General features: G+C 43.3%; 1 protein-coding gene across 1 annotated transcript; it reads right to left on the bottom strand.

Moving 5' to 3' along the window:
• Positions 1-3,016: 3,016 nt before the first annotated feature.
• Positions 3,017-13,985, bottom strand: cdk13 (cyclin dependent kinase 13). Its single transcript, XM_061965205.2, has 14 exons — positions 12,096-13,985; positions 10,833-11,402; positions 10,601-10,756; positions 10,380-10,519; positions 10,147-10,317; positions 9,888-10,077; positions 9,748-9,804; positions 9,576-9,677; positions 7,999-8,076; positions 7,767-7,883; positions 5,898-6,029; positions 5,629-5,825; positions 5,061-5,537; positions 3,017-4,263 (listed from the first exon to the last, which is right to left on the bottom strand). Exons 1-14 carry the CDS (start codon positions 13,235-13,237, stop codon positions 3,638-3,640), a joined length of 4,155 nt encoding a protein of 1,384 aa, XP_061821189.1. The 5' UTR covers positions 13,238-13,985; the 3' UTR covers positions 3,017-3,637.
• Between the last annotated feature and the right edge of the window lie 970 nt (positions 13,986-14,955).

The following is a 14,955-nucleotide window of genomic DNA, read 5'->3' as shown; positions in this document are numbered from 1 at the left end:
GTACCGTATCTCGTCTGCTACGCCCCAACGATCTTCTAGGTCAGGGATAGAGAACCTATGACTCTCGAGCCTGATGTGGCTCTTTTGATGACTGCATCCGGCTCTCAGATAAATCTTAGCTGACATTGCTTAACACGATAAGTAATGAATAATTCCGTTGGTATTCACAGTGTTAAAAATAACGTTCAAAACATAAAACATTCTCATGCATTTTAAGCCATCCGTCCGTTTTCTACCGCACCTGTTCAAGAAGTCGCATTGGCGGTATAGCTCGGTTGGTAGAGTGGCCGTGCCAGCAACTTCAGGGTTCCAGGTTTGATCCCAGCTTCTGCCAACCTAGTCACTGCCGTTGTGTCCTTGGGCAAGACACCTTACCCACCTACTCCCAGTGCCACCCACTCTGGTTTAAAAAAAAAAATTTAACTTAGATATTGGGTTTCACAATGTAAAGCGCTTTGAGTCACTAGAGAAAAGCGCTATATAAATATAATTCACTTCACTTCGCATTAATGGTAAGAAGTATTTTATTTATTATTGGTTAGCTTCAGAATAACAACGTTATATTAAAAAGAATAAGAGACTTATCCGATTTCTACCACTTGTCCCTTTCAGGGTCGCTGGAACCTATCTCGGCTGCATTCGGGCGGAAAGCAGGGTACATCCTGAGCAAGTCGCCACTTAATACACTCTAAAAATGTTAGTCTTACTTAAAAGCGCACGCATTTAGTTATATTCAGTGTTAAAGATGTATGGCTCTCACAGAAATACATTTTAAAATATTTGGCTTTCATGGCTCTCTCAGCTAATAAGGTTCCCGACCCCTGTTCTAGGTTTGATTGATTGATTGATTGAGACTCGTATTAGTAGGTTGCACAGTGAAGTACATATTCCGTACAATTGACCACTAAATAACACCCGAATGTTTTTCAACTTGTTTAAGTTGATTCATGATACAGATATATATTATCACATATATACTATCATCATAATCACACAAGATAATCATCAGGGTGTATACATTGAAATATTTACATTATTTACAATTCGGGGTGTGGAGGGGGGGGTTAGGTTTGGTTGTTATCGTCAGTCATCAACAATTGAGAACAGAGAAATGGATATTGAAACAGTGTAGGTCTGACTTGGTGGGATATGTACAGCAAGTAGTGGACATAGTGACCTAGTGGTTAGAGTGTCCGCCCTGAGATCGGTAGGTTGTGGGTTCAAACCCCGGCCGAGTCATACCAAAGACTATAAAAATGGGACCCATTACCTCCCTGCTTGGCACTCAGTATCAAGGGTTGGAATTGGGGGTTAAATCACCAAAAATGATTCCCGGGCGCGGCCACCGCTGCTGCCCACTGCTCCCCTCACCTCCCAGGGGGTGATCAAGGGTGATGGGTCAAATGCAGAGAATAATTTCGCCACACCTAGTGTGTGTGTGTGACAATCATTGGTACTTTAACTTTAACTTTAACATAGAGAGAGAGAGAGAGAGAGAGAGAGAGAGAGAGAGAGATCAGAAGGCATAAGAAAAGTATCTACATTACATGGGACGAGAACTAGAAAATGACCACCATTGTGGGAAAATGTAGAAAAAAACCCAAGCCCCCTATTCCTGTCCTACAATGGAAAAGATAGCTGATGTATTCTTATGTAAACATGCTGTATTTTTATATGCAATATAAGATAGTACAGTGGTTCTCAAATGGGGGTACGCATACCCCTGGGGGTACTTGAAGGTATGCCAAGGGGTACGTGAGATTTTTTTTAAATATTCTAAAAATAGCAACAATTCAAAAATCCTTTATAAATATATTTATTGAACAATACTTCAACAAAATATGAATGTAAGTTCATAAACTGAACATCAAATCAAGTAGGCTATTCCATTCATTACAATGCAGCAATGCAACAATGCAATATTCAGTGTTGACAGCTAGATTTTTTGTGGACATGTTCCATAAATATTGATGTTAAAGAGTTCTTTTTTTGTGAAGAAATGTTTAGAATTAGCCCTGCGATGAGGTGGCGACTTGTCCAGGGTGTACCCCGCCTTCCGCCCGATTGTAGCTGAGATAGGCTCCAGCGCCCCCCGCGACCCCAAAAGGGAATAAGCGGTAGAAAATGGATGGGATGGATGTTTAGAATTAAGTTCATAAATCCAGATGGATCTCTATTACAATCCCCAAAGAGGGCACTTTAAGTTGATGATTACTTCTATGTGTAGAAATCTTTATTTATAATTGAATCACTTGTTTATTTTTCAACAAGTTTTTAGTTATTTGTATATCTTTTTTTCCAAATAGTTAAACAAAGACCACTACAAATGAGCAATATTTTGCACTTTTATACAATTTAATAAATCAGAAACTGATGACATAGTGCTGCATTTTACTTTATCTCTTTTTTTCAACCAAAAATGCTTTGCTCTGATTAGGGGGTACTTGAATTAAAAAAAATTCACAGGGGGTACATCACTGAAAAAAGGTTGAGAACCACTGAGATAGTAGGACCACCATTTCAAGGTATTGTATTAATTAACCCTTCTTATTTTTGTTATGTTTAATATTATTGCCACAACTGTAGCAATGTTGCTGTTTTTTATTCACACCATACCAGTTTGTTTTTTCTTACTGAGCACTGAGTGAAAGTGCAAAAGTGACTGTTAAGAGCCACTGATTGATATTAAAGTAGACATTAGGAGAGCACAAAGAAGACTATCTTTGACAAGCTGTTTACTTTGAGTGCAAGTAAAAGCGATTAAAAGTGGAAAGTCGCCCACTAAGGCAGTGATGTGTGGCGCTTGATCTTTTTTTGCTGTTTCTCTTGACAAAGAAATAACATAAGAGATTTAATGCAACGAATCCGCTGACTGGAAACGCTTCTTAGTCACATTTGCGCCTTTAAGTTGTAGTAGTAGAACAGTCGGGGGAAATGATAGTGACATTTATAAGCCACAACAAACCTTGAAGATTAATCTTCATGAAGTAACTGAAAAGACAATACATTGGTCCACTGTGGCATTTCTTTAATAAACATTTGTCGGAGGAAAAGGGTGAGGGCAAAATATTTTTAATACAAAAAAAAAAAAAAAAAGAACTTGGGTTTGATCATTTTACACTTTCTTCTATTTGCAAGAAGAAAAACTGTCTCTTTGTCAAGAACAGAGTTGTTCCTCCAAGTGCTACTAGTCCACCAGCTCAGAGTGCTCATGATACTCTGACTGAATCGTTAAAAAACCAAAGAGAGAAGACTACGGGTCAGGCGTGTTATTGTGCAGACAAATGCACACAATGTGTTCCCCCCCGTAGAGTTGAGCCTACTTCAGTCAGTAGTGCAAAACATAATACTTTTACTACTGAGGAGGGCCAAGAGTGTACTCAGCAATTCATATTACAATCAAGGAAAAACAAAACAGGTAAAAGTTTAATTTAAAAGACTTGTAGAACAAATTACAAAAAAATATGAAAACGATCTGAGCCAGAAAAGCTAGTCCGCTGTCCTTCAGCAATGTAGTCCACATTCCACATTGGAGGAGAGACACAATGGACCCAAACTGGACCAGGTGTCAAGCCTGGTCCAAGAGGCTTCAAGTCATCTAAACTGAGTTCACTGCCAAAAAAATGTTCCAGTTTCCTTAGTAGGGCAAACCTCGTCCTCTGATGGCTGCTGTTGGGTTCACATGGACATAACCAAACGGCGGTGGTGGTGTTGGTGATGCCGGGATGAGTGGGGGAGGGGGCACGCCATCATTCCTGACCATGGCGTGGTTGTACAGGTGGAGGGCGCTCATGCTGGGCTGCCCCTCCACTGGTAAAGAACTGTATTCAAAACGGTGGTCCTTGTCCCCGGTGAACACCATGCTGCTGGGTCCAGTGACGGGGGTCCCTGGCAAGGGGAAGGGCTCCGGGTGGGCCTGGCTCGGCCTGCTGAACACTTCTCTGAGAGTTTGAGGTGGCAGGCCTCCGCTCAACAAGTGACCCATGAAGCTGTCCCCAAAGCCTACAGGGGTAAAGGGGTGAGGCAGCGGGTGGCTGAAGTCACCCCCATACCCATGGCCTTCCGCGGTAGGGAGGGGATGGTAGTCGGGCTCAGATGGGCGACCGCCGTCGCCGCCACCTGCTGATGCTATCGGCGGGACGTGGCCATTCTTGGGCTCGGGGGGTGGCTGCCTGTAGTCTAGGTCAGCGTGTGGAGGAGGCTCTGGGGGCTCAGGTGGTCTCTGGTCAGGGGGCAGGATGGGCATGCCACTTAACTTGAGCACTGTAAGACAAATGACATAATATGGTCATTCAAGGATTCATATCAGCACACATTTCAAACCCGAGGTCCTAGGTTTAGCCCAATTAGTAGTTACATAATTTAAAGGGTTAATTTTATGGGTTTTTTTTCTACATTTAAAACACATATTTGTGGTCTACATAACATGTAATGGTAGTCCTTTGGTCAAAATGTTGCATAAATTATGTTTTACAGACCATCTTGAAGCCGCTTTCTGACAGTCTTCTCAGTCTGCACCGTTTTGTGGGCGGCCTTATTTACGTGGCTTCACTTTGACAGGGTGTTCTCCCCGCCATCTTTGTAGTCATTTTTACTGCTTTTAGCGAGATATAAGTTAGAACTATAATCTATTTTGTGTTAGAAATAGCATCAGTGGTGGATGCATGTACGAGCCAGTCTGCCCCGCAGGAGGATAGCGAAAGAGAAGGAGCTTTTTGACTACAGCAATGCAGCTACTACAATGGCAGACTTGTGCAAAGCACTTTGGGTAAATCTCTACAATATGGATAATCATCTGACGTCACACTTTGGAAAAACTTCACTAAATGGGCAAATTCTTAACGGCTTGTTTCCAGGAAGTATGAAGGAAAACAAGATTTGTTTATAAATATCTCCGCAATGCCTCCATGGTTTGATTTACAATTTTCGGGATGTACCCGGATCCCAAATACACAAAAGGCAGGTTGCCATAGGTAAGAAAAGATGGCTTTGCAAAATAGGCCCCAATAAATAGTCATTTTCTGATGCGTTCAAATACATAACATTACTAAATAATTGACCTGGTGAGACTGGGCTGGACTCTGGAGCTTGTTGGACATCAGGAGGAAGGTGGGGCTGTCCTGCTGTGAGGTTACTGCCCTCCACAGCGTCCCCGCTGTCACCGCCCTCCTGCCTTTGCGCCTGCAGTAGCTGAGCCAGCAGCATGGTCATGGCTGTCTGGGTGGCGGCCGCCGCGTCTCCTTCTGGAACACTGGCGGGGGGAGGAGGAGAAGGAGGCTTGGGCATTGGCGGGGTGCGGGGCACGCCTGGCACAGCGGCGGGCTGGGGGGGCTTGGCTGGGGCCTGGGGGGCGGGCTCGGCCACATCGGTCGTGGGTGCTAGGACTTTGGAGAGCTGCTGCAGCGTCTCCTGGTTGACCTTTGAACTCATGTTCTGGAAAAACTGGGTTGAGTTAACAGCACTGTTGGCTGGGCCAAGGAAGTTGAGCAAGACTGCCAGCTGCTCCTGGGTCAGCTGGGAGTTTGGACCTTTGGGATCTGCAGAAGGTAAGATTTACTGTTAGCACATCCTTTATGAACATGTTTCATACTAATATTGGGGGTTAATCAAGTGTATTCTGTGACACACCTAGCAGTGCAGAAGCCGCTGCATTCTGGGCTTTGATAGTTCCAGGTGCCGGGAAGCCCTGAGGAGTGTTACTGCGGCTGTCATCGTGGCCCAGCTCCTTACGCGGCGCCTTCGGGACGGCCAGTTCCTCTGGCATCTGCTTCTGACGCCGACGCTTCTTGCTCCACAGCTCGTGACAGTCTTGCCACAGCGGAAGACTGCGGAACAGTTCAGGATTAAAATCTGAAAACGACTGTTAGAAGGTGCGTGCATTGAGTCGGAAAACATACTCTGGAGGGGGCATTTTGTCTGGATCCACGTCCTTCAGGAAGTCGCTGGCCAACGCCTGCTCAGCTGCACAGCGCTTGCTGGGGTCAAGGTTCAGCATGTGGTCAAACAGATCCAACGCAGACGGAGGGATGCTGTACAAAAAAGACAAAGTTTAAATCAGGAGGGATTGTTATATTTCTTTTAGCTAGTGTAAGTAAGGCTAGCCGACTCAATGATAATAACAATCATGATAGATACGTAATCGATAAAAAAATGTGTTTGCTGTATTCTTCGGTGGAAGAAAACAGAAGTTGCGAAGCAAGGTTGATTGCATGAACAAAGACACTTGCTCACTGGTAACCGAGCAATGGAGAAAGTGATCAGTGGGAGTGACACTCTAACAGCCAATCAGGTAACAGTATCAACTATCAAGTTTGCGCCATCTTACTGTGTCACGGTTGATTCTTTGAGAGTGGAGTTAGAAGAGAATGTAAAAATTAGTGCTGCAGAGAGCGAAGAAATTGTCGATAAAACAGGAAAAGTCACCTCAACAGTGTGGCAGTATTTTTTTTATTTTTCTATTTTTTAGAACGGACCGTAGGCAGACCAATGTGGTGTGTAAACCATGCAAGGCGTTCGTATCCACCAAGACTGGTAATACCACACCACCTTCGCAGCGCTCACCCTTCAGAGCACAGCTGTAACTTCCTGGCACTAAACCTGCAGAGAATAGTTCTTCTCAGGTTTCTCTTGGTTTACATTTTCACACTATTTTGTTACACTTTATTAAGCATTTCTTATGTATTCCTTATTTTTGCACTTTAATTGTTAAGTGTTTAATTTTATTTTAGAATTTTGTTTACGTTGATTGAGTGTTTTCCATGGTTGTGTTGACATTTCCTTTCCTTTCTACCTTGATAGCCGAGGATTGTACCGGTAATCAGAAAAAAGGTAACATTTTAAAGAAACATGTTTACATTTAATACATTTTTCTCCTGGTGCTTATTTTTGATAGGTCATAAAAAATATAAATAATTATCTATGTTGACCGATATAAAACATTAATATGTTTCAATATAGAGTGAAAGGAAACCTTGCAATATTCGGATTTACTTTTCTGGTTCATTGTTGTGGTAACGTAAAGTAGTTCAAAGGTAGACACAACAGGTAGGGCACCACCTTGTGGAATGTTTACAATAGAAATATAGTAAATTTTTCTGAATACTTCCAACGATTACAGTGATATTGGTGTACCTTTTAATTATTCTGGTTTACCGGTACATCATATTTTATAACTACTACCACTGATTGTTCTCTTGAAGAAAAAAAAACAAGGAATTATACTAATGAGCCAGTCTTTTGTATGGCTCTTTGAAAGGACAGACTTCTCAAGGCTCCCTTTAAAGAGTCCGAAATCCCATCTCTAGTTAAAACCATTAAATTAATTAAACGTCAACTCCTCTCTTCTTAAATAATAGCCACGACTTTGCACAATAGGAACAATTCAAACGACTCGAAATAAGAATGTAAATAACCCACAAAGTCAAGAAAATAGCAGTAGTACAGCAGTGAAGTGATGCCACAAGCTAACAGGACAAAGCACGAATGTTAAAGAGGAACTGCACTTTTTTCTGGAATTTTGCCTATCGTTCACAGTCCTTATGAGGGTTAAGAAGACAAAAGATGTTTTTTTGCATTTGAATTTGTAAAAATCTGTGTGCTCTTATCTCTCATAATAATTGTGAACAATAGGCAAAAATTCCCCCCCAAAAAGTGCAGTTCCCCTTTAAATGTGAGTGTAGGCCAATGGGGGAATTGCGCACAACAGCAAAAATGGTTTAGTAAGTACGGCCTTAAAAATGTTTTCTACAGAAAGTGAGTAGACTTACAAGACAAACTCTTCCCGTAGTCGTCGCCTGTACTGCTTCTTTGGTTTCATGGTGTTGAAGAAGGGAAGCTTGATGACGTCAGGCCACACAGCAGGACACGGACTACCACATATCCGACTGCAAAACACAAAAAACTGAATTGTGAGTCAAGCTTTCACATGTATACCTTTTGAAATCAAACCGTAGTTCAAAAGCAAAGAATTAAATCAAACCAAATGGATCATAAACACACCTGATAAGCTCCAACTGGGCGAGCTCCTGATTAGCTTGGAATATTGGCTTCTTTGTGAACAATTCGCCAAGGATGCATCTGTGAAAGACAGCATAATTTAAACACATTTGTTTTTATGGACACAGTAAAACCTTGATTTAAAAAACCCTCACTTTTCAATTTATGAACCACAGGCCGTATAAAAATATGGTTTGTTGAACAAACCTTGTCTCAGTGTACAATGTTTCATCACCCACCGTGTGCTTCGCAGCACAACCATTTTGTACCCGGCAGGACATCCGCTGTGGGCAAGCTGATCAATCTTGTGCTCTGTGCTACTTTGTGTGCTTTTAAGCGTTTTTTACAGCATTTTTCTACTTTTGCTAGCTCAATACAAATTCAAAGTAAACAATGGACAAGCAATGTGTGGTTTAAAACATTCAGAAAGAATCCAGTGTTGTTGACATTGCCCCATCCCTTTTTTGTCCAGTGCACAACAAGAAGATGGTAGAGTGGATTTTATTTTTTATTCCTAATAATTGTAGTAACTCAAAAGCTCCATTATGGAGTTTTGTGATTTTAAACTGTGACTTCACCTCAATGCTGGTGACAATGTGAGTACGTATATGCAAGGCAGCTGCAAGTGATCTCGTTATTGTTTTGGCATTGCTATAAAATATCAAGTTGATCCATCATCTCCTTGTTATGTTTGCTATACAGTACTGTATACAGGGTTCCCAGGGAGGTAAAAACAAAAACCGTGGAAGGGGAGAAAAAGAGGAAGCATGCAGGAGAAGTGTGCTTGTAGTAGATAGGAGGAATTGTTTGAAAATGTAATCAATATCCGTTCATAACTTTTTGTGTTATGCTGCCAACGACAAAAACCCTGGCAAAAACATAACCTTTCGTGAAAGGAATAATGTCTGCATAATGCAAAGCCCACCACCTTCGTCTCGAGCTACTTGATAAACCATCACCCAAAAAATATATTTGAAGCCAGCAAATCTGTGATGTATTTAAATTACAAAAATTTTTATTGTCAGTTAACTTTTCTGAGAAACAGCATTTTCCAAACTGATAAAATACAAAATGTCTATTGCAGAGGACACTGCTTCTCAGAAAGTCAAAGATGAAAGACACTAAACTTAACATTACTGATTCACACTTGTTGCACGGCATGTTGTTTTGTCGACTTTAAAGACACTCAACTGTAAGCCTTTTTTTATATTTGCTTGAAACAGACAATGTGTTGCACTTTCAAATACCGGTACCATTGTACACACTTTGGCATGTTTACGGTCTATTTTTTTTTTTTTAGACAATACCAAAATAATATCGTACCGTGACCTTTATAATTATGTGAATATCATACTGTGAGATCTTGATATCAATATATTTTTGATGTGAGTGCACACAGCGCATACATACAGTACATACATACATATATATATATATTTATGTTTCCACTGTTTCTTAAAGAGAAATTTGCTACAATACACAAACTTTTCTTTTTGCGAACTCTGCTCAAGAACCAATTAAGGTCGTATATCGAGGTTCCACTGAATATATACGTTGACTTCTTTGATGGAAACTCTTACCCGCAGCTCCATACATCGATGGCCGGCGTGTAGCGCTCTTCACCCAAGAGTAGTTCAGGGGGTCGATACCACAGCGTGATGACTTTGTTGGTGTACGGTCGACTAAATCAGAGAGTGGATTTGTTAGACTCCGAACCACAGGGCATGTTAGAGCTTGTTTAGGCGTACTCACCTTTCTTCAGAATTGTACAAGCGAGCGAGACCAAAGTCTGCCAGCTTTATTTGACCTCTGATTAGAAGAAAATTGAATGTTGTTAGAAAAAAGACCTTGCAATAGAGGAAAATAAGTTTTTTTGCTTAAAGAGTCCTGACTTGTTGTTGAGCAGGATGTTTGAGCACTTGATATCCCTGTGCAGGAAGTTCTTCTTGTGGCAGTAGTCCAGGCCCTCAAGTAGCTGCCGCATGAAAGACTTGATGTGGCTCTCGTTGAAGTGCACCAGACCAGACTCCAGCAGGCCCATCAGATCGTGGTCCATATACTCAAACACCAGGTAGAAAGCTCCTGTGGGGAACAAGAATAAAGAAGATATTACATCAATATACCGGTAATAAAACAATTACACAGGAATACCTTTATCGTTTTTAAAGTCCAGAGCATCCTCCTTGTCGGTGACGATCTCCTTCATGTTTATGATGCTCTTGTGGTTGAGCTGTCGCAAGATTTTAATCTCCCTGATGGCCGTTATGGGGAATCCCTCCTTCTCGTTGTCCAGGCGCACCTTCTTTAAAGCCACCATCTCCGCTGCAGGACAAGAAGACGTGTTCCATAAAAAAGACAGAGGAGGGACCAACAAGGTGTCTCACCTGTGTCTTTGTCTTTAGCTTTGTACACCTGGCCGTATGTGCCTTCTCCCGTGATGCCGATGATCTCAAACTTGTCCACGCAGCGTTTGCCCCAGTCAATCTCGATTTCTTTGATCTCGCCGTATCTCGGACCGCACATTCTGGGATAGAGCAGAAAAATCATTTTGATTCAACAATTGAAAAAAAGCAGTGTGTGGAATGTGAAGCAGAGCCATACATACTTGGGCCTTCTCCGCAGCACGAGTGCCTTTTTCTCCTCGGCTGGACTGTGAGGGGAAGACGTACGGCTTGAGAGAACCGGCGGAAGTGGCAGGTCAGTGAGAAGTTGTCGGCCCTTTCGCTCTGCCTTCTTCCCTGAGACAGATGCGTCCTTCGTGCTGACACGGCAATGGAAGAGTCATGAAGTGTTTGTGTTATTGTCGGACATTTGTGCAATTTGAAACCTAAACATACCTTTCTCCCTTATTAATGTGGTCCAGAATATTCTGGGGCAATGACAGGCCTGAAATACTAGATGTTAAAGACCCAACGACTCGTTCCTTCTCTTTGCTTGGCCCAACTGCTTTCCTCTTATCCCGATGCACAGAGTCGTCTTTCCCCTTTCCATCCTTGGTCGGCGGCTCCGTGCTCTTCTTAGAAGACCTGTCAGAGGGCGACTGAGGCTGGACGGACGTGGGAGTCCGCGGTCCTTTCTCTGCTACTGCTGGTGCAGGTGGAAGTGGAGAGGGGGGTCGGCCCTTCCTGGCTGCATGGTTGGTCTTGGGGCTGGGCTGGTGAGCGGAGGACGCCACGGCCTTGGTGGGAGTGGACGCTTTGCTGTTGCTTTTGGCTTTGGCGGCCGCCTCGGCAGCCTTGGCCTTCTTCTGTTTGCTGAGCTCGGCGGCCAGGCTGCTTTTGAAGGTCAGCGTGCTGGGAGAGAGGCTGGAGGGGCGGCTGCGAGAGCGAGAGTGGCGGTGGCGGGTTCGAGAATTCGAGCGCCTGACGGACGAATAGGGGCTTCTGCTGCGAGACCGTGCAGATCGCCTGGAAGACAAATTACATTTGATTTCAAGTACTTCCAACAATTACAGAACTAAACTAATTCTGCAAAGGAGGAAGTAACAACATCATAGGAGAGGAAGAGGAACTGAGGTTATCAAGACCAGGCTTCTCCAAACTTTTCTTCAACTCAAGACACAAATCAGAAATGTTGTTCTTCCCCGTGTGCCAAACTCAGTATTTTCATACATCATCATACAGCCAGGTGAAAGAACTTGGAAATCCTGTGTGAATCACCCCTACTGGTTGTGGTTAAAATACTTTGCATACATGTAAGTTTTCACCATTTTTTTGCGGGAGTGAAACTGTGGGATGCCCTCATAGTTCACATTTGCAATATAACATCAACACTTCAAAAGAAAGACAGTTTCACTACAAACATGGATAGAAAGGCGCGTTGCTAAGATATCATAGCTCGTTAACAAAATTACTTACAAAATTGTAATCACTAACCTTAGGCAAACCAATAAAAAACGCCAATATGTTTTTAAATAGGCTGATCTTAAAAATGAATGGGGACTCTTTCGACAATAAATCCTGTTTACACAATAAGCATCCTTAGACAAACACGTCATAAGAATCATGAGTCATGTTTCAATCTTAAGTGTTACGGGTATTTGTAACCAGCCTATCTACTTGTTTGTTGAAATCTGCCCCGCAATCTTAGCCAGACCTTACCTGACATCTGGACTCGGGCTTAGGGACTTCCTGTATGGACTTCGTGATCTCCGTCGACCTCCATAAGGACTCGCACCAAACTCTCCCGGCTCGAACGGACTGCGGCGGCCATAACTCGGCGACTTGCGCCAGTTTGCCGCAGTCGTGGGAGACCGTTTCCTCTTGTTGCCAGAGTAGGAGCTGGGCGATTTGGGCACGCCGAACGCTCCGTACACCTCCACGTCTCTGCCGTAATAGGTGGATGTGGGAGAAAGTCTTTTGCTTCCGTAAGTGGGACTTCTTCTTGATATCGTCTGGTTGTAGCCTACTGGAGACTGGTAGCTGTAGGAGTTGAGGGACGTCCCATAGGGACTCTCTGCTTTGAAGCCTGGACTCCTCCTGTAGCTCCGGAGGTCTTCACGGTCTTCCCTGTAAGACTGAGGAGCTTCTCTGTACGCAGACGGCGTCTCTTTGTCCGATCTCGTTTTACCCCGCTGCTTTTTGGAATCTCGTTTATTCACAGACAGCGAGGACTGACTCGCAGACGCCCTTTTGCCGTTTTTGTTATTACTCCTCACGGCATTTCTGTGGTTTTTAGAGCCACTCGGGCTAACCAAGCTGGGAACTTTGGAGTCTCTTTCTCGAGTCTGGTGGTCCTTTTTCCGGCCTAACTCCTTGCCCGGCTTGCTCTTTTGCGACGGTCCTCTGGGGTCTTTGAGGAGGAAAACAGCCTCCCGGTTTCTCGGGTGACTTCTGTGCAGAGATTCCGGTCCGTTATATTCCCCGAAGTCACCGGGCGGGTCCACGGGGAACCCGTCGACGCGGTGGTCCAGTTTGGGCGAGGGGCTCCCCGAGAAGCGCTCTGACTGGGAGCTGACGTCATCGTACTCTACCAGTGTCCGAAGTTCAGTCTCTTTGCCGAAAGTGCCATGTCGGTCATTGACAGAACCTTCAGCTGCACCCATAGGCCACAAGTTTCTCTCTTTGGCCTGCCTGCGTTTCTTCCTCCTGGAGGCGGAGGGCCGTCTCTTGTCACGGTGTCTGTCCCGCTGAGCGGCACTGGCGCCCGGCTTACTAGCATTACGTCTGCCCTGCTTGTTTGCGCTTCTCTGTGTGGAGGGACTACGGGCCCGGCCATCCCTAAGCACATCCGAATTAGGCATTTAACCCCACAATAAAGCCGTACACCTGATTAGAATGATCTTTAAACTGTACACTATCTTAACTATGTCCCTTGATGTGCAGTGGAACAGCACATTGGGCTAGTTAGCATACTGAACCCCCATTCACATTTGAACGCTAGCTTACCGTTAGCATCACAAAGATAGCTAGATAGCTGGACTGAAGTTTTGGTCAAAGTAAAGAAGCAATTCTCCCATAAAACGCACAATTCGATATTTAGTTACCAGTCCAAGATAAAACACAGGACTCCATTAGATACATAATATAGATCTGCTAGCACTTGCTAGCAAGCTAGCCCCCGGCGGCTAATGGTGCACAGCGACACATCGCATTCCAATCCGTGGGGAAAAGTTAGAAGCCTTGGGACCTCCCGGGCGTATCGTCCAGCTGCCTCGCCGCGTGGAAGTTGCGCGGGAGAGTGAATCCATCCACGGGTGAAGTGTTAAAAGTTCAAAACTTCTCGCCTGCCATTAGCGCTCAGAGGCGCAACAAGGAAGTGAAGCGGCACGCGAGCTAGCCACTTAGCCGCTAGCTAGCTTCCCAATTAACACGCGGTGATTAACAGCGAGTGCTCGCTCCAATTTGTGTCTGCGTCATTGTTCCAAAAGAATCCAAAGCGCCACCGTTGATGCGAACGAACTTCCGCGCGGTGTTAACTTTGTTGGCGGTGAGGAGGCTAACTGTACAGCTCTCTATCGCCGAGGCCCCCCGCACACACACACACACACACACATATACAAGCTTTCAAACTGCAGGCCTCGTGCGCCGGCGTCAGCCAATCACGGCGCAGTGCGTCATCTCCCTGCCCCATGACGTCATCACCGAGGGAACCCCTGGCTCTCGCAGATGGAAAAGTGAACTTTTAATTTTTAAGTCAAAAAATGTAAAAATTGGTTGCACCAAATATATTTGGGGGTGTGAAAACAATATAGAGTAGCACAATCGTTTTTCGGGGGGGGGGGGGGGTCAGACCCATACTTGCCAACCCTCCTGAATTTTCCGGTAGACTCCCGAAATTCAGCGCATCTCCCGAAAACCTCCCGGGACAAATATTCTCCCGGAAATCTCCCGATTTTCAACCGGAGCTGGAGGCCACGCCCCCTCCAGTGAGTGAGGACAGCCTTTTTTCAGACGGGAGGACAACAGGGTGACAAGCACTAAATCATCCAGACGAGATAAATTGTATTATTATTTTTATTTTACCTAAAAATAAATATATTTATTAATTTAAAAAAACAAAAAACGAAATACATTTTTACTATATTTTGCTAAAAACATCAAAATTAATTGTATTTTTTCTGACTCCTTTTTACATCCAGCCATTAGAATTATACATTAAAATAAACATTTGAAATACCGGTAATTAATTTTAAATTATCATAATAATTCATTTAAAATGACCATATTTAATTATTAAAATAATTGCTTGTTTATCAACAACTTTAGCATTTTATTCATTACATTTTGAAGCTCTCAGAAGCCAAGTTATGTTATATTACTTAATATTTATTTATGCAAGTTTGAAGTATCAATTATCTAAACACAGTTTTATTTGCATATTTTCAGGATGTAGATATATATATATATATATATATATATATATATATATATATATATATATATATATATATATATATATATATATATATATATATGTATATGTATATGAATGAAATACTTGACTTGGTGAATTCTAGCT

Source organism: Nerophis lumbriciformis, linkage group LG07, assembly GCF_033978685.3.
Source record: "Nerophis lumbriciformis linkage group LG07, RoL_Nlum_v2.1, whole genome shotgun sequence".
Classification (NCBI taxonomy): domain Eukaryota; kingdom Metazoa; phylum Chordata; class Actinopteri; order Syngnathiformes; family Syngnathidae; genus Nerophis; species Nerophis lumbriciformis.
Note: the sequence above shows the minus strand (reverse complement) of the source record. Positions and strands in the feature narration are given on the sequence as shown.